This window comes from Malassezia vespertilionis, chromosome 6 (genome assembly GCF_029542925.1).
Source record: "Malassezia vespertilionis chromosome 6, complete sequence".
Classification (NCBI taxonomy): Eukaryota; Fungi; Basidiomycota; class Malasseziomycetes; order Malasseziales; family Malasseziaceae; genus Malassezia; species Malassezia vespertilionis.
The window spans coordinates 402,181-424,388 of record NC_079252.1 but is presented as its reverse complement, the minus strand read 5'-3'; the positions used below and the strand labels follow the sequence as shown (position 1 = coordinate 424,388).

Here is a 22,208-nt window from a genome sequence, read left to right as displayed (position 1 = left end):
CAGGTATTAAATGATGCATGCATCCGTCTCTTGGCTTCCCCTCGGTCACTCTTTATCATGTTCGTTCCAAACAAGGTCCTATCGCCCGAGAACATCGGTACCATTGAAGTTTTCGGTGTATCGCTCTCCACCAACACGCAGTCGGTCATGATCGCGCTCAAGGAGCTCGGCATTGCGTACCTTCATCATAACACGATGCCAAACTCGCCGGAGCTCCACACGCTTTCTCCGTTTGGTGCCATCCCTGTCTTGATGCACCGCCCCAACGGCATGTACTCTGGGCGTGACAGTGTCGCGCTCTACGAGGTGCTCGCTATTTCGCGCTACATTGACGAGATCCTCTCGGAGCAAGAGAGCAACGACCCGTCCGTCCGCAGTCTCCTTCCGCGTCTTCCCCAGTCGCACACCCGCTCTTACGCTGACAAAGCCCTGACTCGTGTTGAGATCGAGCAGATGTGCGCTGTGATTATCCACCGTGTCCAAACCGTCGTCGAAGACGAATACGTGAAGCCTTACTTTGCGCTTCGCAACAATGGTGCCTCTGCCGCGGACATCGAGGCAGGTCTCGGCGAGGGCTTGCAGGCTGCTGAGGGTGTTCTCATGCTGCTCGAGGCGGTGATCAACCAGTCGCAGAAACACCTCAACATTGCCGGCGCCGATTACATGTTTGGCTCGAACGTGACGTGGTCTGACATTTTCCTCTTCCCCATCCTGCGCGACTTTAAGGCGACCAAACCTAGCATCCTCCAGGGTGACTCGAGCTCGAGACTCCCGTGGCTCACTGGCTGGGTTTCTCGCTTTGAGCAGCGCCCGAGTGCGGCGGCTACACTTCCTGGCACATTTGCCGCGTCCGCTTAAATGATTTAATTTAATTTCGTGATGGCCTCGTTTGCTTTTTACACATGGTAGATAATCGAAGGCGTACCAATGCTACATTTGCTGCGCCTCTACAAGCTCCAGTGCCTTGCATGCGGCCGACTGAATTTGCGAGGTAGATGTTGCTAGCGACGTCAATGGTGCGCGCACAGCTGCACAGAGAGTCTGTTGTGCCTCGGTCGGGGGCGCGGCTGCCAGTACTTGGATCAGGCTGCATGCATTCCCTTGGATTTGCACCGGCACATCGCCCAATGCATACACCAGTGCCTCTGCGCCAGTAGAAAAGTGTTGTTCGCTTGCGCTTCCCTCGACGTGCTGTATCAGACTCGTCGCCGCATCCGACGCGGTGCTGGCATTGGCGCTGTAAACGAGCGTGAGGGTAAGCAATCCTTCACTAAGCAGCACAGCATTCGTGCGACCATAGCGCAGTAGTGCGTTGAGCGCATCCAGTACTGCTGCGTCGTGCATTTCCGTACATGCGAGCTTGATTTGCTCGTCGACGTGCGCCTCTGTTAGGTGCTGCTTCGCAGCAATCTCTTGCACGCGGGTCTGGTTCGCACTCCACAAAGAACGGATGATGTGGACAAACACGCGCGTCGTTTCGAGCTTTAAATGCAGCTGGTCCGTGCGACGGTAGAGTTGCAGGAGCACTTGCACCATTTCGGTTGGCTTTGCAGGTGCTGGCAAGAGGCCAAAGAGGAAGAGCACGGAATCTGGGTGTGACACATCGTTCGCAAGATGCTTGAGAAGACCGACGGCGCCGTACTGCAAGGGCTGTATCATGTCGCGCTCCCTTGCGAGAAAGGTCAGCAGCGTAGGCACAAGTCCTGTCGCCGCGATACGGGGCTTGTTGGTAGTGGGAATGGCCAAATTCTTGAGCAGGCCTACGGCGGCATGTGCGACGTGCATATTCCCATTCTTCATATGCGCGACGACAGCATCGACCAAGCCATGCACCTGTGCGAGTGCAATACATTGTTTCTCACCGCGCGCCAAGTTGCCGAGTGCAAGCATCGAGCACGGAAGTCGGACAAGTTCGGGCTCGGCTAGCACAGCACTGGTGAGCTCTGCGACAAACCAATGATCCGACGCAAGCTGTCCATCCGGCGTGACTGGACATAGGGTATCAAGGTTTGCATCGTTGCCTGCGATAGCTACAATGGCATGCGACGCCTTCATACGACCCGTGGCCACGACACTCTCTGCGGCTTGCTCCGCATCTTGATCCTTGCACACAAGCACACGTAGATACAGGGGAAGCGCAATCGCCTGCCGCACAATTTCACACATGGATTGCAAAGCAGATGGCTCCTCGCCGTATGGCACAGTGGCAAGGCGGCAAAACGCGTCAGAGCGCACACCGTCGTCCAGCACGGCGGACAAGCCGAGATAAATAGCGTGCTCTAGCTCGACCATCTCTTCCAAGTCAAATTCCTCGTCAAACGCGGGCGCTTTTTCAGTATTGGCTGCGAGCGCACGCAAGGGTGTCAGCGCGTGGAATACTTGCTCGGCGTGCCACACAACAGGCCGCTTTTCAGATTGCAGCTGCTGTTGACCCGTCTCGTCCGAAGTGTCCAGCAGGGTCAGCACCAAACTCCAGCCCCAGGAAGCGATGCGCAAACGCATCATAATTTCCTCGGCCCAGTCAGGCCGCGCGCCTTGAGGAGGGCCAAACGCCCACGAGCCAACTTGGTATATACGCTCGGAGCCAACCAATGCACTTACCGTCGCGACTGCGCCGGCTTCTGTCATTGTGGCCCTGGCGCGTGGACAGTCTGTCGCGAGATTCAGCAGGGCACCGACGCCGGCCATGAGCTCTAGCAGCGTGCTCTTTCCGAGCTTGGATTGTTGTGTCGCATGCCGGGTCAGCACGGCGAGCATGGCTGCATCGATGCCATGCTCAAGAATGTGTTCACGATTTGATGAATCACAAATGCACAAATTTGCAAGCACACGCAGCGCCTCAGTCCGCTCGCTCGCTGGCGTCTTGTCATCCAGCAGCGTGCCGCATAGCTGCGGCAAATCTGTTGCGCCGAGCTCTGATCGTAGGCGGTCGCTGCGCAGCTCATCGCCTATGGAGCGCAGCACCAGAGCTACATTACCCTCGCCAGGGATATGAATCTCGTAGCGGTTTGCGATCGCGCGGATTTCCGCTGCCACTTTTTGCATGACGGAGGCAAAACGTGGCGCATCTGTGCGACGCATCAACACCTCCACATCGTCTCTTTTTTTGGTGCCATGTCCATCCCAGCGTCGGAGAGGGAAGCAATGAACAGTTTTTTCAAGGCGGGTCAGTATGCAGTGGTCGGTGCGAGTACAAATCGAAGCAAGTATGGGAATAAGGTGCTTCGGTGGTATCAGGACCACCATCTGTCCGTGACACCCGTGCATCCACACGAGACGCGGATCGAGGGCGAGGCTGCTGTGAAAGAGTTGGCGGATGTCATGGACATGGCAGCGAACCCAGCAGAGGCACAGGTATCCGTGTCAATTATCACACCTCCGGCGATTAGTCTTGAAGTACTGCGTTCGTATGTAAGCGATCTGCGCATTCTTGCTTTTTGGTTGCAGCCCGGCGCGGCAGATGGGCCTGTTGGTACGTATGGAGACGGCTTACCGTAGTGCAATGGCTCCGTTCGCAGCCGAAATCCGTGCAAGACCGGGTGATTTGGTCAGGCCCATGCATTTTAGTCCAAGGCGAGCAATTAGCACGGGGCAGTGGCCGTTTGTGAAGGATACAGCTCTGTAGCCGTAGATGCGTTGGCGGCACACTTTTCTCTCGCGCCGTTTGTCTATCCTGTGTCATGGCAAATCTTAAAAAGAGACCTACGTTTGTATATGGGATCATGCGCGGCTACACGCTAGTTGGCAACACGAAGCGCGCCGTTCGTGCGCCAGAGCTGGGAGCTGAGCTTCTGCTCTTCCTCGGCGTCTTGCGTCCCTGAAGGAATCTGCTCTTCTGGACGCCCAACATTCTCCTCTTCTTGCCAATCACGCGCTGGAAGCCACATGTACGCAGAAGATGGGGATTGGAGCACCGACACAGAGCTGGGCTGGCGACTCGGCGCGTGGATCATTACAGGCGCTCGTTCTGGGGCTGACTCGTTATGCACGTCCGCCTGCTCGCTTGTCTCTAACGGCTCGCCCATGGCCGGTACATCCGTGAATGCCGGCGCCAATGCACTCCATTCCGCCATCGGCGCAGCGAGCTCACTCTGCCTGCTTCGAACGGACGTTTTATGCGAGGCGCTGTCTTGCGCGTACGCGCCACCGCTCTGCATACGCTGCATTTCCACAGCCGCAGGCCCGGGTTGGTGGGGCCACATACGACTGCTTAGCTTAGGATCCGAAGGCAGCGACTGTGGTGGAGACGTTTGTGAACTGTTACGGTATGCATAGTCAATCTCGGGGTCGGCGCCTCCAACTGGCACGACAAGCGGGACCGACCCAAATGAATTGTGCCACAGCATATCGGGGTTCTCTGTATCGTTTCCCCGCGTGCGTGCACGGCGGTCGACGCCTCCTCCACCGACACCGGCCACAGCATACGCTGTATCAAGCGCGCGCGTGGTTTTCCGGTTGCGAATATGCCGGTATAGTAGCCAAGCAAGTAGCAGCAGGAGCGCAAGGCCAACGACACCACCGACAACACCACCCACTACTGCACCGACAGGAGTGCTATCGGAAGACGACTGCGGTGGCGGCGGCGGCGGCGTCTGTTTCGCGCGAACAGTATTGGTCTGGGTCTCAACTTTGACCGTTCCGGCATTCGATCTCGTAGAAGTATCGACGACGACAACGACGGATGGAGAATTGTCATCTTGCTGCCGTCTATATACCTGTGTTGTGGGATATGAAGTTTTTGTGCTTGTACCGCCTGGACTTGGCACAAATCCCATGTCGCAATGCCAGCGCTGCCGCTGTCGCGAGAGAAAAGTGGAGGTACTGGCGCGTGGCATTTTGGCGCTTATCAAGTTCACTAAACTTGCCAGGAATTTTCCGCGGCGCCAGTTCATTAACAGCGGATCGTCTCCTTGCGCGGGATCGCCGCAGGATCGCCGAGGTACACCAATGCAACGCAGCGATGAATAAAATTATCCATATTTCATATTGATGCGTCAGTGTCTATATTTATAACAGTACATTTCCAGAGCCAAAAAAAGGCAAGCGCCTTACGCATGATCAGAAAAATCAGACACGCTGTGATTTTTTTGGTGCCGGCGCAGATTGGAGTGTACACTAAATCTGCGCCCACACCAGGCCACATCACAGCAGTAGGGCTTCTCTCCAGTGTGGGAGTTAATATGTGTTCGTAAACTGGAGGGGCGCGAAAACCGCTTATTGCACCAGCTGCACTCGAACCTGCCTGCTTTGTTCCCGTCCTTGCCAAGGCGTACACAAGCAATTTTCGACTGCGCATCGGCAGCTTGCGGTGGTGATCGGTTTCCGCTTTTGTCCGCAGCAACTACTGTGTCTTCGTTCGGCGATGCGTACGTGACGCTCGCGTTTTGATGCGGCGGATGCATCAATTTTGCAGCAGGCTCCTTGTGCTGCTTGTCGTCGAGGTCGCATTCGGGCGGGTGCTGTATGTCCGAACATGCAGACAGCGGCGGCGTGCGCTGCATGTAATGCGGTGGCGACTCTTTTTTGGCGCTGCAAGATACAACATCGTGAGATGGTGTCCTGCGTCTTATTTGTATGTCCGATAACGACGTGTTTTCATACCGACGCCGATCATCGCGGTCAAGCACGGGCCCATAGCGGCTAGCCTGTTTCGTGTATTCCCGGTCGTATGGAGACCATGATGCCGGTGGCATGTCCGGCGCCTCTAATACGAATCCCCGTCGTATCCCCATGTGTCGCTCTGAATCCAAGCGCGTGTTGCGCGCTTGGAGCCCTCGCAACCACGTACGCATCGTAGGGCGCGTCGGGTCGATTGCGTGGTGGTCCGCCATGGATCTCGTCGGCTCACTCAAAAAAAGCTTTCCTTGTGCCTTAGCCGCCAAGGGCACCTTGGTGCCAGGGCGCAACACTAGACATGATCCTTCTGGCGCAAAGAGCTCAGGACTAAACAGATCGCGGATCCGAGGCAGTCCTTGCGTCGCACCTGTTCCAGCGATTACATCCATTGTGGTGTTGTTATCCGAGTTGCTTTCCGACTGACAGGTACAAGATTGCATCTAAGGAACCACGAGCATCCCTGGCACGGTCAATCACTAGAACAGTAAAGACGGCACAAATTTCAGCTTTGCGTGTAACTCCGCGGCGATCGGAGTATTTGGTTATTTCTGCCATCCATGGTCTGTGCGTAAACCAATGGGATAGTCTGCTAAAAACAGCCGCTAATATCTCCGCGGAATTAAGAGGGATGCAGCGCGAATTTTAATCGGCGTACAAAGTTCCATCGTGTAGCCCCGATCAACCCGAATCAGAGTCGTCTTTGCCGTAGACAACAAAAGCTGAGCTGTGCTTGGAGGGTTTTTCAACGCGAAGGTTTTCCATACTGTCCTGCTCCTCAGGGCTTGTCATTGTATCTTGTATGCGGAAGTCCGCATAGGTCAGATGGCGCTTGCTCAGCGGTGCAGGGGGGCGTGGTGGGCCGCCGGACCCAAATCGGTCGGGCGTAAGGATGCCAGAGCGGGCCATGGGTGATTTGCACGGGTCGTCTTGCAGACGCGTGATGCCAGTCATGGGCTGCACACTGGAGATTATGCTGGGGCGTTGTGGGAGCGGGTCATAAGAGTGCACACGTGTAACTGGTGCGGATTCCGTATCGTCGATGTCATAGTGTTCGGGCTGTTCGTCGCTGTCCTCGTTTGTAACGACCTCTTTGTGTCGCATAATTTTATTTTTTTTAGCTTCCTTTTCTGGCCCCTTGCCTAGGTCTAGCGCATCCATGGGGCCCTCCTCGACCACAACAAAGCTCTTTTGCTTCTCGCGCTGGTTCCAGTTTAGTGTGCGTGACACAGAGTCAAACCACGGGCTCTCTACTTCTTCAGGGTTCACTGTAGGGAAGGGGTATGGTGACGCAGAGATCTTGATGTGGTCGCCGCGGTTGATTTCGATCCTGCCGCGTCCATCGAAACTAGCCCATGCATTAGCACGCGAATCGTACGGGACGGCAATCCGAAGCTCCATGCTGTCTGGAAGGAGCATGGGGCGGAAAGAGAGCGTGTGGGGACAGATTGGCGTAATAAGGATAGCAGGGATCTCGGGGTGGACCAGCGAGCCGCCCGCGGAAAGGGAGTAGGCAGTGGAGCCTGTAGGCGTCGAGATACATAGACCATCGGCTTGGGAGGTTGTGAGGTGCAAATTATCCGCAAACACCTCCAGCATACTTACAAACGGACTTGGGCCACGGTCAATTACCAAATCATTCAAAATCTCGAACGATTCCACGGGCCGCGTCCCAAAGCAAGGTACTGGCTTGTCCTTGTGCTCGTGCTTCTGGCGCGTAGACTCATATTGGCCATCGCGTACGGGCATTTCCAGCGTGGGCCAGCCGTCTTCCTTGATGTTCTCCATGATGATCTTGCCCGTATCACCAGACCGAATTGCACGGCGTAAGTAGCGGCTTGAGCCCGGATCAGACGGTGGAATAACGCGGTAAACAGTTGCACGGAACCGCATGCGCATATTCAGGCGCACACCATTGTCCAGTACATAGTGCAGCGAGTTTTTGTACTTTTCAAAATCGAAAGGAGTGAGGAATCCAAGCGAGCCCAAGGAAAAAGGAATTACGGGCGGCACCGAGCTTTGGAAGAGCCACGAACAAAAGAGGACTGTGCCGTCGCCGCCCAGTGTAATCACAAAGTCAAATAGGTGCGGCATGGTGGAGCACATTTCTGCGGTCCAGTACCGCAGCTGGCCCTTGTGCGGCGCAATGTCTACGCGATCCTGGTTGCTGAGGCCGTCCTTGCCGTCCAGCGGCTCAAATAGCTCGGGGTGCTCGCGCTCGATACGGGCCGCGTTAAATCGGCGTGAATGCTCTAGCTGCGCATCCACGTATACCGTCATACCCCGCTTTCTCTGCTTGCGCTTTCTCAGCATGAGCCACACGGCAATTTCCCGCGTATATTCCACCAGACGGTTATCTCGTGCCTTGGTAATAATCAGAATACTCTCGACTTGCGAATGCACGCGAGCTCGAACTTGGGTCAGTTTTTCCAGGTCACATACCGAGCTGCTTGCTCATTTCGCGCACGCCGACAGCGGTCTGCGCTAGCTGACTAGTCAGGTTGCGCAGCAGGCCGTCCTCAGAGGCATTGGGCACCGGCGTCGGTCCAAGAGCAGGGCTCGGAGCCTGCTCGAGCACGTTTCCAGATTCCGAACCAAGCCGCGAAATAGACTGCTGGCTCCGCTCATATACCCCACAAAAAGACGGCGGCATATCCTTCGAATATTCCGCGTTTAGCGGGCTCGGCCCATGCACCGAAGGCTCGCTCATCGTGGCACCAAATCCGTGCGACCACCGCGCGGCAGGCCCGCTTGATGTGGATTTAATTCCAATTGTGTCTGTCACGTTGGCGCCGAGGCTGGTCGTCTGGGGTCGACCATGGCACGTACAATCAGCGTCACGACGTTGGTCCACCCACCCGTGCTTGCGCTGTACAGCGCAGGTAGTGCTACGGCATTGGGGGCGGTTCTTCTCAAGGCCGGTCTGGAGCAGCCGGATTATTTTTCAGCGGCGACGTGGATCGCCAACAGCAATGGCTGTTTCCTCATCTTGTTCAACTTTGTCTTTTCCGTGCTGCTGCTTTGCGGACGGCTCATGCAATGCATTTTGTTTGGACAGCTGCGGCGCACAGAGCTGGAAAAGTTTACGGAGATGCTGGGCTTTCAACTCTTTGACGTATTCCTTACCTTGACGTTGTTTCCGATCAACTTTAACTTACAGTACGTGGCCTTGGCGTGCATCTTTAAGTTTGTCGAGCTCTTCCATTTGCTGGCCAGCATTCGGATCGAGCAAATGGGCCAGATGCAGTCGTTTACGCGCCTCTTCCATGTACGCATGCTCGCCCTCTTTTCTTGGCTCGGCGCTGTGGACGTCTTTTTGGCGTTTGTCATGACGCTGCTCACTGCACAGGATTTCGGCCCGGGCAGTTTTATGATTTACATGACTGCCTCTGCATTTCTCGAAACAATTCATCTTGGCGCGCTGATGTGCAAGTACGCATGCGAGTGCTACGAACAGTCACAGGAGGAGCTGTGGCACGAAAAGAGCCGCTATTTGTTCTACATCGATCTTGTCTCTGACTTGCTCATGTTTTTAACCTACCCTGCATGCTATGGCCTGTTTATCTTGTTTAGCTCGTCGGGTGCACCATTTTTCTTGCCATTCAGTGCAACACGCAACTTTTCCTTGCTGGGCTTTTCGCTCTACAAAAAGGTGCGCGAGCTGCTGCGGTTCCGCGCAGCGACACGCGATATGGAGAACAGGTACCCATCGCTTACCTACGACGAGCTCGAGGAAATGGGCGACAGGACGTGCATCATCTGCCGCGAAGAGTTTGTCATTGCCGCGCCGGCAGACACGGAAAGCGCACCGCTGGATGCAAATAGCGTGCCGAAAAAGTTGGGTTGCGGGCATGTATTTCATTTCAGGTGCTTGCATTCATGGCTGGAGAGACAGCAAAGCTGCCCGACGTGTAGGCGCAGTGTACTCGAGACCAGTGCGGGGCCGAGCGTGCCGCAGGGGGAAGCGACACAGCCACAAGGCACTCCAGCACCAGGAGGCGCCACAGAGGGAACAAGTTCACCTGCTGTGCCGCCCACAGCATCGAGCGAGCATCACGCGCCGCACCAAGCAAGTGCACACGAAGAAGCTTTGGCTTCGCCACTTGCATCGCTCATGGCCCGCTTTGGACAGCCGCTCGTCAACGCCGAGCCCGTCGTACGTACCTCACCGACCACGCCTTTGCCTTTGACCGTGCATGGTCTGCTCGACAAGTTAGATCCAAGCAGGGTTTCATCACTGCCTGAGGAAGTAGCAACGCAGGCCGCGCCACAAGAAGAGCCTGCCGATGTGCGCGACGCTCTTCGACGTGCAACACTGGCGCGCTTTGCCAACGCACCGGCACCCAAGCCAACTGAATCGGCACCGCAAGATCCTCTACTGATTCCCCTCTTTGACCCCGTTTCCGTCCCCGACTTTTACGAAAAGGCACAGCAGTTGCCGGACGCACTTGCCGACTGGGTCCCTCTTGCACAGATACCCCACTCCGCGTCCTTTGAGGCAGGCGAAATTGATACCCAACTGCGTGAGCGATTACGTCTTTTGCAAGACACGCAGTCCGTACTGAACGACTCTATTTCGAAATTGCACACGGCGCTTGCAGCCTCGGCGGCGGAAAAAGGGAAGGAGAAGGCGCATGATGCATAGAAAATCATAAAAATACTGTTTATTGTATTGATTGGCAGCGCGCCTTGTCATGGTATGCTGCATGCTACCAAAGGGGCCTATACATGCAATGAAGCGCGCTTACTTTTTCTTGGGCGACTTGAGTTTGATCTTCTCGTCCCCAATAAATACGCCCTTTCCTTTGTACGGCTCTGGCTTGCGGTACTGCCGAATCTGCTGTGCAAACTGCCCGAGGATTTCCTTGTTGACGCTTTGCAGCACGATTGAGGTAGGCTGTGGCGTGGTGGCCTTGATTCCATAGGGTACAGAAAGCAGGATGGGGTGCGAGTATCCCAGGCGCAAATTGATCCGCTCAGGCGAGCCGGTCGCCTCGATCAAGCGCTTTGCGCGGTCAAGCTCTGTTTGTTTTTGGTCGGATGCGTACCAATGCCCACGGCTGCGCTCTAATTCGACCTCGAGCAAATGTTTCCGCGGCAAAGGATCCGGCTCAACACTCGCGCGGTAACCAACGCCGACGAGTCGTAGTCGCACTTCGTGGCCCTCTTCTACGCCTTTTACAGCGTTGGCACATAGCGCACGCGTCAGACCCCAAATTCCGCGCTGGACCTTAATTTTCTCGTCCTGGATACTGAACGCAACACTACGGTGTTTTGTATCGTTGTGCACCTGCCAGTCCATCTTGATGAACGAATGCAGCGGCACGACCACTTCTCCTTTTGGACCATTAAATACAAGCGTCTTAGCTTTGCGCAGCAGCCCCGATAATGGGCGAGTGGGGCGCGGCTGTGGTGCAAAGTCTAGAATAGAGACGGTCGTCGTCGAAGGGATCACGACTGGTTCAGCACGCGTATGCGCACTGCGAGACCCCAGCGTAGAGCCAATATTGTGCACAACTGGCGCACGAAGGGGCAATCCCGGGCGAAACACCGCGCCAATACCGGGCCGCATCATCGCACAAACATTCCCAGCGCGCATCGCCGCCTTACCTCGCGAGCACAGGCAAGGCAATTGAAACGTTGCTTCCGCGTGGCGACCATTACTCAGCATCATAAAACTGTATTATATCACGTGATTCAATGTGAAGGCTTCGCGCTCTGCACATCAAGGCTTTACGTTTGTCGCCCTATACCAAGGTATGTGCCGATATGGAGTGGTGTGTTTCTACACCACATAGCGTTGCAGGCTATACGGAGCATATTTTACTGTGCTGTGCAGTCGAAATTTTCGTGATCGTATCGAAGATTGCGTTGTGTGGGCAGTGCATACCTACTTAATTTTGAACAATACTTACCATTACAGATGGCTCAACGGCTCACTCTGCGCACGCGTAACCCTTACAACACCAAGTCTAACCGCCGACGGGTTATCAAGACACCGAGCGGCAAGCTGCGCTACCTGCACTTGAAGAAGCTTACTGCTTCGCCCAAGTGCGGTGACTGTCACGAGGCCCTCGCTGGCATCAAGACACTCCGCCCCTGCGCTTACGCCACTGTCTCCAAGCGCAAAAAGACTGTTCAGCGTGCTTACGGTGGTAGCCGCTGCGCTGACTGTGTCCGCACTCGGTATGTTTGCCCATTATTGCCCCGTTGCTAACCTGCAGTGTTATCCGTTCTTTCTTGGTCGAGGAGTCCAAGATTGTCAAGAACGTTATTAAGTCGCAACAGACCCAGGCTTAACTGTAAACATGTATTTGTTTATAGTTGTAGTACTCCAAAATTGATTTCTACGTGTCTTTTTGCGCGGATAGAGGAGGTTACGCCTGCACACTGCGCTGTGTAGAGGAACGGTGCTTTATAGTGTTAACCTCTCCATTGGGATATAACATGCGATCGCAGAACAGTGCAGAAGCATTCGGCATGTGAGAAAAGACAGAGTTGTTCGGGAGCACTGATGCCACGATGAGGGAATCCATGACCAGTACATTTTTATCGACACCGCTCTACGAAGCTATACACTCTCCGCATTACAAACCCACGTGGCAACGCCTCTCTGCTGTTGGCCATGCCACGCCGCGTGCGAAGCGCTGCCCCGCTTGGCTCGCTTTTTAATTCTGTTACCTCCGTGGAGCGGCGCTGTAAGTAGTCGATATCCACCAATCACCGCCTGTTGTAAATTACAGGAAACAACATGGACAAATCGTAAGCTGGATTTGTCATTTTTAGAATTCAGCCAACCACGCAAGGGCTGTTTCGCTGGTGCATTCCCCGCAGGTCGTCCCCAGGCCCCTCCCTCAGGCACTTGGGTCCAGCGTATCTTCCTATTGCATAGGTCGACGCCTTTGAGCACATCTGCGGCCACGCCACACCACCGTTCGTCGCATTTACAAAGAAGTATATACAAAATTGTTTGCCTGCTTCAATCGTTGGGTCAGCTTGTGCGCTTCAACCGCACTTACCTTGCAAGTTGCAGAAAGCAGCGCGGGTATACACTGTTGTACAGCACGATAAAGCATGTACGAGGAGACCTGCGTGAATACCCCATCTAGATTGAGGCAAAGCGACACAGGCTCCGATCATCATTTTGGTATGAGTCCCGGAAGTACATACGACGCGGAGAACCGTCACTTATTCTTTTGCGACAAACTACATTACACGCCCGCTTCTTCGAACATCGCATCCGATTCGCCGGGTATGAACACAGAGTCAGATATGATGGAATCTACGGGCGAGCTTGGCGCCCGAGCACATGCTATAGGAAGAAAATTGGAGTCGCCAAGTATGTCTGCAGCATCCAAGCGCGCCTTTGATACGATGACGAAGGATACAGAGCGCACCAGTTCAACTTCTCAAAGCGATCCTCCCAAACAAAAATCAACGCGCGGCGCACGTGCATGTACCAATTGCCACCGCCTCAAGATGAAATGCGAGGGCGCAGAGAACGGCGGCCCCTGCCTTCGGTGCTCACGCGGCGGACACGAATGCATATTTTTGGAGAGTCATCGCGGCCGAAAGTCAGAGAAGCGGCGCAAATCAGTGGCGATACAACAAAGTTTGAAGAACATGGAGGATATGCTGGTCTCTGTGCTGCACAGTATGCACGATGGCCAAGGCAAGACCGAAAGCGATGGCGTTTCGCCTGTCCTGCTGTATAACGACGATGTGCACAGAAGAACGTCTGATTCTCCCACCAGCGATGCATCGCTTGCCTCTGCGCAGTCTTCACACGGGTCCTTGCGGGACCGCCTTTACAAGCTTGTCGCTGCAGAAGGTTTGGACAAACGCGCCGACTCGATCCGGAGTATCGCCGAGGCTGCGTCGCAATTCATGCAGCAAGTGGGCAAACTCGATGATGGCGCACGCGAGCGCTTAATGGAGTCCAAGGACGAGGCTCTGATGAAGAGTTTACTGCAAAATATCTTGAAAAAAGACAATAGTTCTGCACCCAAAAGCATGCCCTCGCAACCAAGCCTCGCTTCTCCCGCCGAATCCACACGCACGAAATGTCTTCCAGATAGCACACTGAATCCGCTGGGCCTGCTTGCCGAGGCGAGCATTCAGAACTGGAAACGGCAGCGGAACCCCCACGCCGCCAAGGATTGTGCATCGGAAACGGGTGCCCACGACGCCGAGTCTGCGAATAGCAAGAAACCCGGGATGAATGGGACAGGATCCGGCCAGAGGAGCGCACCAAGCAAACCGCAGGTGGGCCTGGCCAACGAATTCTACTTCCATTCCGCGTCGACCAAATCCACCTCGGACAATGTAGGCAATGCAGACGAAAACCTCCCCGATCTGCTCACCGAGGGTGTGGTCACGTCGGAAGAAGCGATGGAGCTCTTTTGCATTTTCTTTCACCACTGTTCTCTGCACATCTTTTTGCTGGACCCCGAATGGCACACGCCTTCGCTGGTATGCGCACGCTGCCCTTTTCTCTTCACATGTCTTTGCGCCGTTGCGTCCAAATTTTATACCAAGCGTCCCGAGCTTTATGTGCTGTGCCTGCGCAAAGCGATCAAATCAGCATTTGACATTTTGAGCCGCGGTATGAAGTCGGTGGAAATCGTGCAGGGCTTCCTCCTGCTCACGTTGTACAATCAGCCCGAAGAGCGCTACGAAGAAGACCGGACGTGGCTCTTTGCGGGCGTAGCCATACGCATGGCGCAGGATCTGAACCTACACCGCAAAGCTGACGTTGTTCCAGGCTACCCGCTCGAGGAAAAGGACCACCGCGAAGCATTGAATCGCGAGCGGACGTGGTACATTTGTTTCTGTGTCGACCGTACGTTGAGTGCGCAGATGGGCAAGCCATACAGCATCCGCGAAGACTGGATCATCCGCCACTCTTCCGAGTGGTGCATGCAAAGGTACAGTCGCCCGTGGGATTTGGGCATTTGTGCATTGGTCGACTTGCTGCGCGTACAAACGCGCCAGCTCGACTTTTTGTACTCCTCGACCGTCACGCCGTCGGGTCTGAATCTCGACCTGGACTACCCCGCCATCCTCCCCTCGTTCAACGAGCAGCTCAACGAGACGATGCAATTTTGGTACTGCTTAGGTCTTGATGCCATGACGCGCGCGTATCGATCCTCGACCACAGAACAGGAAAAAGGAGATCAAAACGCGCGCTCTGAGGACGAGGGTGCTGCGAATGCCCGCACCAAGACTCCCTTTCCTTTTTCGAGCTTGCCGTCGGGCGTGGAAGGAGGCGACGCAGCCGACAAGGTCCGCGTATCCACACTTATGGCGCTCCACGAGGCCGAGCCCCCTGGCGATGATGCGGACATGACGACGCGTTCCATGTATTATATTGCGCGCCAAGCACCGTTGCGCTACAACTACGCGGTGCTTGTTTTGAACTCTTTTGGGCTGCAGTACGCACTCGAGCGTCCGTCAGACGGCGCGTCTGTGGACAAGCCGCAGTACTTTGTCCGCTGCGTCCACGCAGCCAAGGAGATTATTGCCACGGTCAAGTACGGCATGCGCGAGATTTTGCGCTATGCGCCGGATCCGACGTTTGTTGCCGTTGCATACGCGTGCGTCTTTTTGCTCAAGCTCATTCGTCCTGTATTCTTGCACTATATCAATGAGGAAGAGGTGATTGCTCTGGTGAACTACACGATCGAGGTATTAGAAGAGGCCGCGGTTGACTCTACCCATACGCCCGCACTCTACGCCTCCTTTTTGCGCAGCCTTGTCCAGTCGCGCCAGGAGAATGCAAAATACGGTGAGGAGGGCGCGCCGGAATTTCACGCCCAGAACCCGCGCCACGATGTCCCACACATGGTCCCCGACCCAAGCTTGCACATGGCAGCGAACGGTATGGGCACACACGAGTGGCGCATCATGCGCTTGAAGCAGGCGATGCATGCCGGACGCCCCAACAGCGACATGCTCCACCGCGGCGCTGAAATGACGGTGAATCCCACACAGGTCAACCCCGTCGCTGCAAGTCTTGCTGCCGAGGAGCTGCGGTCCAAACCAGCAGAGCCTGACCTCCATTCTGACACGCCTGAAACACACGACTCGCTACCCTCCTCTCTTCTGGACCACGGCCACGCGCTTGACTTGCACGGACTCCACACCGATACGATGGGCTGGGATGCCTTGCAGTATGCCAAAGCGCAAGGCGTCGAGGTGAACCGTGTGCTGGACACGAGTTTCTGGACCTCGCTCCTCCCTCCCGGCTACGGCAGCGGCGGCATGAGCTCGATCAATGGCTCGTCGTTTGACGCGCCGCCGCGCGACCACGATTTTTCCAAAATGCATTCCGCGCTGAATCTGGGCATGCGCACAACTCTCACGCCTGGCGCTACGCGCGCCTCCTCCCCATCGGGCTTCTCCTTCCCCTTATAATGACATCATCGCTAGTGTATCTACTAAATAGGAAGCACACGTTCCAGCCACTTGCCGAAATCGATAATCTCTTGTGGGCTCGCCGAGTGCTGCATTCCCTCGTAGGGGAAGAACTCCGCGAGCTTGTTGAAGCCAAGGTCATTGGCGAGGTGCTTGTGTGTCGACTCGCCAAACTTGAAATCCACAATCTGATCGCTCGTGCCGTGTGCCTGGAAGATGGGAAAGTCGCTTTGTGTGCGCATTGCAGGCACTTTTGCGTACATGGGCAGCCACGTCGAGAGCGCGCCGACCCCCGCAAGTTTTGCAGGGCTCGTCAGGCCCGTGAGGAGGGAGATGGCACCACCCTGGGAGAAGCCAGCGACGACAATACGACTGCTCGGCACCTTGTGGCCGTTGAGCTGCGACGCAGTGCCGTTGATTTCCTCCTGGACAAGGCCACGGATGGCCTCGGTACTCTTCATCAAACCAGCCTCGTCCTCTCCCTCATCCATGCTCGTGAGCGAGTAGAGATCGAACCAAGAGGTCATCTTCATACCCATATTCACCGTCACGGGCTGCACTGGCGCCGTCGGGAGCACGAATCGGACGTGCTGCAGCGCCTGGTTCTGCCCAAGCATGCGTGCAACGTCCATCCAGCCTTGTGCTGTGTCTCCGAGTCCGTGCAGGAGAAATACAGTCGCGCTAGGCATACCGCCGCCCACGGGCGGGACAATGAGGGTCTTGAGTGCCGCGGCCATTGGGAAGCCGCACGAGCGGCGTCCACCTCCACCACTACACCGCTTAGCTCAGCAGTGCCCGAGCGGCCGACACCGCTTCCCTCCACCGACCAACATGGTGATTTCGAAGCGAGCCGGCGCGAAAAAGGCGGGGCGCGCGGTGCCCGGTGCAGGTGCGTCATCTAACCGCGGCATCGTCAAAGCCGACTGGCGCGAAGGATTCAAGAAACCGCAGGCCGGCGTCTCGGACATGACGCTCCTTACGCAGATCACCAACGACGCGATCAACCAAAACTTGCAGAAGCGCTTTGCCAACGGCGAGATTTACGTGCGTTGCCTTAACACTGACAACAGACATACATTGGCAATGTGCTTATTAGTGTCAATCCGTTCCGCGATTTGGGCATCTACACGGACGCGATTCTTGAGAGCTACCGCGGCAAGAACAGATTGGAAATGGCGCCGCACGTGTATGCGATTGCGGAAGGAGCCTACTACAACATGCTTGCCTACCAAGAGAACCAGTGCGTGATTATTTCCGGTGAGTCCGGTGCGGGCAAGACCGAGGCGGCGAAGCGAATTATGCAGTACATTGCCGCTGTCAGTGGCGACAGCGCCGCCTCTGGCATTCACGGCATCAAGGATATGGTGCTTGCCACAAACCCGCTGCTGGAAAGTTTCGGGTGCGCCAAGACGTTGCGGAATAACAACTCTTCCCGCCACGGAAAGTACCTCGAAATTATGTTTGACGCCCAAGGCCAGCCCGTCGGCGCCAACATTACCAACTACTTGCTGGAAAAGGGGCGCGTGGTGGGCCAGATCCGCAACGAGCGCAACTTCCACATATTCTACCAGTTCACCAAGGGAGCGACGCCCCAGCAGCGCGAGATGTTTGGGCTGCAAGGTCCCGAAGCATACACCTACACTGCCGACAGCAAGTGCCTCGATGTGCCCGGCATCGACGACACAGCCGACTTTCATGCTGCAGTGAACGCGATGCACACAATTGGCCTCACCGAAGCCGAGCAGACGTGCATCTTACGCATGCTCGCCGCCATTCTCTGGCTTGGCAATGTATCGTTTGCGGAGAATGCGCATGGAGACGCCGAGGTTGCGAACCCCGACGTGCCCTCTTTCTTAGCCTACCTCCTTGAAGTCGATGCCGCTGCGATTTCCCGTGCTTTGACAGAGCGCATCATGGAGACGCAGCGCGGCGGGCGGCGCGGCTCTGTGTACCAAGTGCCGCTCAACACAGTCCAAGCTGCGGCCGTGCGCGACGCACTGAGTAAAGCGATTTACAACAACTTGTTTGAGTGGATCGTATCGCGCATCAATGTCTCGCTCAATGCGCGCGTCGCCTCGAACAATGTGATCGGCGTGCTGGACATTTACGGGTTCGAAATTTTCGAGAACAACTCTTTCGAGCAGCTCTGCATCAACTACGTTAACGAGAAGCTGCAGCAAATCTTTATCGAGCTCACTTTGAAGAAAGAGCAAGAAGAATACGCACAAGAGCAGATCCAATGGACGCCGATCGACTACTTTAACAACAAGATCGTGTGCGATCTGATCGAGGAGAAACGGCCGCCCGGCATCTTTAGCACGCTGAACGACGCTGTGGCGACCGCACACGCCGACTCCAGCGCTGCGGACAGCTCTTTTATGCAGCGATCCTCCATGCTCTCGTCGAACCCGCACTTTGAGGCGCGTGGAAACAAGTTCTTGATCCGGCACTATGCCGGCGATGTGATGTACAATGTGCAAGGCATGACGGACAAGAACAAAGATGCGCTGCTCAAAGACATCCTCAACCTTGTCGACAGCTCCTCCAACCAGTTCCTCAAAGGCCTCTTTCCGGACAGACCCGACCCAGAGAGCAAGAAACGCCCGCCGAGTGCGGGCGATCGTATCAAGCAGAGCGCCAATTTGCTGGTGGAGAATTTGATGCGTGCGCAGCCGTCCTATATCCGCACCATCAAACCCAACCAAAACAAGAGCCCGAGCGAGTACGATACGCAAGCCATTCTGCACCAGATCAAATACCTCGGTCTCCAGGAGAATATCCGCGTGCGCCGCGCTGGGTTTGCCTACCGCAACACGTTCGAAAAGATTGTCCAGCGCTTCTATTTGCTTTCCCCTGCCACGTCGTATGCGGGCGAGTATATCTGGCAAGGCGACGCGCGCAGTGGCTGCGAGCGGATTTGTATTGATACAGGTATCCCTCGCGACGAATGGCAGCTCGGCGTGTCCAAAGGTTTTATCAAGAATCCCGAGACCTTGTTTGCGCTGGAAACGATGCGCGATCGCTACTGGCACAATATGGCGATGCGTATTCAGCGTGCTTTCCGTGGCTACATGCGGTACAAGCATGAATGTGCGCGCCGAATTCAGCGGGTGTGGCGGCGCAGCAGGGAAGGCAACGATTTCCTTGTCATGCGCGACTACGGCACGCAAATCCTCGCTGGGCGCAAGGAGCGCCGCCGCTTTTCCTTGGTCAGTATGCGGCGTTTCCTTGGCGATTACTTGGACGTGAATGGAGGGGCTGCCGAAGGCAGGATGCTCCGTGCCGCTGCGGGGATTTCGAATGGTGAGCCTGCTGTCTTTAGCGCTCGTGCTCAGCTGCTTGTCTCGCGGTTGGGGCGCACAAGTCGGCCCAGTCCGCGATTCCTGATCATGACCAACCACACTGTTTACATCCTGGTCACGCATCTCGTGAACAAAATGCCACAGACTGTGTGTGAGCGCAGGATTCCTCTCACGGCGATCCGCAGTATTGGCCTCTCAACCTTGCGCGACGATTGGGTTATTTTGAATACAGGCGCAGACGAGGGCGACCCGCTTTTGCATTTGGATTTTAAGACGGAGTTTGTCTCGTACGTGCTCAAGGGGACGCATGGAAGTGTGCATGTAAATATCGCGCCGCAACTTGAGTACATGCGCAAAGGGCGGAAGAAGGCACATGTCGCGTTCAAGAAAGATGAGTCGATTCCGCGCGGCGATGTGTACAAGAGCTCGACGGTGTTTGTGCCTTCGGGTGAGCCACCCAATTCAGTTTCGCGTCCGCCGGCGAGGAAAAAGCCTGGGGCGGTGCGGCCTGTGACGCAGGGGCGGCTCTTACGGCCGGGCGGGCCTGGACAAGGCGCAGCGGGACGAAGTGTTCCAGCACCGGCCCAGCGGCGCGTCCCAGCGGCCCAACGCAGCGTCCCAGCGCCTGTGCCGTCCGCGCCTAGAGGCGTCCCTGCAGCGCCAGCGACTCGCTCTATGCCGCCATCGACAGGGGCAGCGCCGAGCGTGTCTTCGGGAATTGGCGGCCTTGCACCGCCTACTACCGACTTTGGCAGCATGAACTTGGGCGCTCGTGCCGTGCCGGCGGCGCCAGCGCCAGCGGCGGCGCGCATCCCGACGCCAGCAGCGCCTATCCCGACGCCAGCAGCGCCTATCCCGACGCCAGCAGCGCCTATCCCGACGCCAGCAGCGCCTATCCCGACGCCAGCAGCGCCTATCCCGACGCCAGCAGCGCCTATCCCGACGCCAGCAGCGCCTATCCCGACGCCAGCAGCGCCTATCGCAACGCCAGCAGCGCCTATCGCAACGTCAGCAGCGCCTATCCCAGCGCCCACGCCATCTGCCGTACGTCCCCCAGCACGAGCTCCAGCTGCAGGCCCTCCTCGGTACCGAGCCCTTTATCCGTTCGACACCGCCGAGCAAGGCGAACTGCCCCTGCAAAAAGGCGACATCGTCACCCTTGAAGAGAAAGAACCGAGTGGCTGGTGGCTTGCCCGGAAAGACAACGTATCCGGCTGGGTACCTGCCGACTACTTGGAGCTTGTCAAAGACGCTCCTCCCCCACCAGCAGCAAAGCCGCGCCCCCCTGCGCCGCCCAAACCATCCGCGTCTACATTCACGTCGTCATGGACGCCTTCCGACTCGAATGCCGCGCCCGGTACGTTTTATCCATGCTAACAACAGTTGCCGTGATGCCTGGCATGGGCGAGCCTGGAGGGTTTGCCGCGGTCCTCGCACGCAAGAGAGCAGCCAACGCAGCCAGCGCCGCCAACGGCGCCCCCCCCTCGTAGCTAGCATTAGTAAACAAGACGTATCCTTTGCACACCGCTGTGCCCGTCATGGAAGAACGGGATGCATTGCTCGTGCCGCACGCGTCTGCCGTCGAGGCGCTGCACGGCATCGAGGTTGACTATACCATGGTTCGCCCCAAAGGCCGATCCATGCTCCGTCCCTACGAAATTATCTGGTACGTTCTCATCCGCTCACGCCAGGGTCGTCGGAGTGATTTCCTTGATTGTCTTTTTGCATGTAACGGCACAGTGCTTCATCATGTGGCCGTACTACCAACACACACGCTCTTTTACATTTGCACAATACCTCGGGGCCACGATTCCCCACCACTGCCTTGCCTGCTACCTGTACCTGACGTATTATGTCTGTCTCAACGCCGACGCTGGCGGTGTCCCTAACGGGTGGGCGCCAGTTCTTGTTTCTCAGCACGATGAGACGAAAGCACCATCTGAGCACCGGCGGTACTGCCACAAGTGCGACGCTTTCAAACCACCGCGCTCGCACCACTGTCGTGTGTGTCGTCGCTGTGTGCTGCGCATGGACCATCACTGCCCCTGGATCGGCAACTGTGTTGGGCATGGGACGTACGCGCCGTTTTTGCGCTTTGTGACGGCAGTGTGCCTCACTGTATCCTACCATCTCGGCATGCTCATCCTGCGCGTAACCGATTACTGGAACGAGGACGGGTACTTTATCCGGCCGTCCAATACGGTGGTCGTCCTCCTTGTCCTTAATCTCTTGTTTGCCATTCCAGTGTTTGGCATGGTGGGGTTTCTTACCTTGTACCACTACTACCTCCTCGCCGTGAACATGACCTCGATCGAGTCTTGGGAAACGGACCGCGTCTCGCGCCAAATTCGGCGCGGCCAGATTCCATACGCGGCGTTCCCGTTCGATGTGGGAGTCTGGCGGAATATCGCATCGATTTTGGGGCATAATGTAGTGTGGTGGGCGTGGCCGTGGCAGCGTCCGCCCAAAGATGGGCTTTCGTACGCGGTCTCTCTCAAGGACCCAGACGCACAGTACTTTTGGCCTCCGCGCGATCCTCGCGCAAGGCCGACAAAAGGCTTTTCCGACGCATCGGATGAGGATGCACTGTACGACTCGGGCTCGAGCGATGACGAGATCGACGCGCCCGAGGAGCGCATGCTGCAGCACGCTTCGGTGCGTGTGCGCCGCGGCAGTGAGGGTCTCGAAGTGCGCGCGCCGCAGTATAACCAGCAGTTTTGGGACGAGTACCTCAACGCTGCGCCCCCAACCACAGCGTCACGGTGGGCGGCGCTGGCGAGTGCGCCTGCGGATCCTGTATATACACACGAAGACGACGTTCCATTGGCCACCCTCGTACGGCGCAAGCGAAGCGGGATGCTAGAGGATGAATAGATG

At 56.4% G+C, this 22,208-nt stretch overlaps 11 protein-coding genes across 11 annotated transcripts; 6 read left to right on the top strand and 5 right to left on the bottom strand.

Annotated features, from left to right (window-relative positions):
• Window positions 1–57: 57 nt before the first annotated feature.
• Window positions 58–858, top strand: MVES1_003104 (uncharacterized protein; the record flags this gene model as incomplete). The annotated part of the gene is made up of 1 exon (XM_056207920.1): window positions 58–858. The coding sequence occupies one exon, from the start codon at window positions 58–60 to the stop codon at window positions 856–858; it is 801 nt and encodes a 266-aa protein (XP_056063895.1).
• A 72-nt stretch (window positions 859–930) lies between these two features.
• MVES1_003103 (uncharacterized protein) lies at window positions 931–3,045 on the bottom strand (the record flags this gene model as incomplete). Its single annotated transcript, XM_056207919.1, has 1 exon — window positions 931–3,045. One exon carries the CDS (start codon window positions 3,043–3,045, stop codon window positions 931–933), a length of 2,115 nt encoding a protein of 704 aa, XP_056063894.1.
• Window positions 3,046–3,114: 69 nt separating this feature from the next.
• MVES1_003102 (uncharacterized protein) lies at window positions 3,115–3,498 on the top strand (the record flags this gene model as incomplete). Its single annotated transcript, XM_056207918.1, has 1 exon — window positions 3,115–3,498. One exon carries the CDS (start codon window positions 3,115–3,117, stop codon window positions 3,496–3,498), a length of 384 nt encoding a protein of 127 aa, XP_056063893.1.
• A 239-nt stretch (window positions 3,499–3,737) lies between these two features.
• Window positions 3,738–4,775, bottom strand: MVES1_003101 (uncharacterized protein; the record flags this gene model as incomplete). The annotated part of the gene is made up of 2 exons (XM_056207917.1): window positions 3,738–4,700; window positions 4,767–4,775. The coding sequence occupies 2 exons, from the start codon at window positions 4,773–4,775 to the stop codon at window positions 3,738–3,740; spliced, it is 972 nt and encodes a 323-aa protein (XP_056063892.1).
• Window positions 4,776–6,294: 1,519 nt separating this feature from the next.
• On the bottom strand, window positions 6,295–8,323 carry MVES1_003100 (NAD(+) kinase; the record flags this gene model as incomplete). Its single annotated transcript, XM_056207916.1, has 2 exons — window positions 6,295–8,003; window positions 8,056–8,323. The coding sequence occupies 2 exons, from the start codon at window positions 8,321–8,323 to the stop codon at window positions 6,295–6,297; spliced, it is 1,977 nt and encodes a 658-aa protein (XP_056063891.1).
• A 108-nt stretch (window positions 8,324–8,431) lies between these two features.
• Window positions 8,432–10,258, top strand: HRD1 (RING-type E3 ubiquitin transferase; the record flags this gene model as incomplete). Its single annotated transcript, XM_056207915.1, has 1 exon — window positions 8,432–10,258. One exon carries the CDS (start codon window positions 8,432–8,434, stop codon window positions 10,256–10,258), a length of 1,827 nt encoding a protein of 608 aa, XP_056063890.1.
• A 99-nt stretch (window positions 10,259–10,357) lies between these two features.
• MRPL6 (54S ribosomal protein L6 mitochondrial) lies at window positions 10,358–11,212 on the bottom strand (the record flags this gene model as incomplete). The annotated part of the gene is made up of 1 exon (XM_056207914.1): window positions 10,358–11,212. One exon carries the CDS (start codon window positions 11,210–11,212, stop codon window positions 10,358–10,360), a length of 855 nt encoding a protein of 284 aa, XP_056063889.1.
• Window positions 11,213–11,536: 324 nt separating this feature from the next.
• On the top strand, window positions 11,537–11,913 carry RPL34A (60S ribosomal protein L34A; the record flags this gene model as incomplete). Its single annotated transcript, XM_056207913.1, has 2 exons — window positions 11,537–11,799; window positions 11,838–11,913. 2 exons carry the CDS (start codon window positions 11,537–11,539, stop codon window positions 11,911–11,913), a joined length of 339 nt encoding a protein of 112 aa, XP_056063888.1.
• Window positions 11,914–13,236: 1,323 nt separating this feature from the next.
• Window positions 13,237–16,029, top strand: MVES1_003096 (uncharacterized protein; the record flags this gene model as incomplete). The annotated part of the gene is made up of 1 exon (XM_056207912.1): window positions 13,237–16,029. The coding sequence occupies one exon, from the start codon at window positions 13,237–13,239 to the stop codon at window positions 16,027–16,029; it is 2,793 nt and encodes a 930-aa protein (XP_056063887.1).
• Window positions 16,030–16,052: 23 nt separating this feature from the next.
• On the bottom strand, window positions 16,053–16,766 carry MVES1_003095 (lysophospholipase; the record flags this gene model as incomplete). Its single annotated transcript, XM_056207911.1, has 1 exon — window positions 16,053–16,766. The coding sequence occupies one exon, from the start codon at window positions 16,764–16,766 to the stop codon at window positions 16,053–16,055; it is 714 nt and encodes a 237-aa protein (XP_056063886.1).
• A 94-nt stretch (window positions 16,767–16,860) lies between these two features.
• MYO1_2 (class II myosin) lies at window positions 16,861–22,205 on the top strand (the record flags this gene model as incomplete). The annotated part of the gene is made up of 4 exons (XM_056207910.1): window positions 16,861–17,073; window positions 17,100–20,688; window positions 20,832–20,997; window positions 21,023–22,205. The coding sequence occupies 4 exons, from the start codon at window positions 16,861–16,863 to the stop codon at window positions 22,203–22,205; spliced, it is 5,151 nt and encodes a 1,716-aa protein (XP_056063885.1).
• Between the last annotated feature and the right edge of the window lie 3 nt (window positions 22,206–22,208).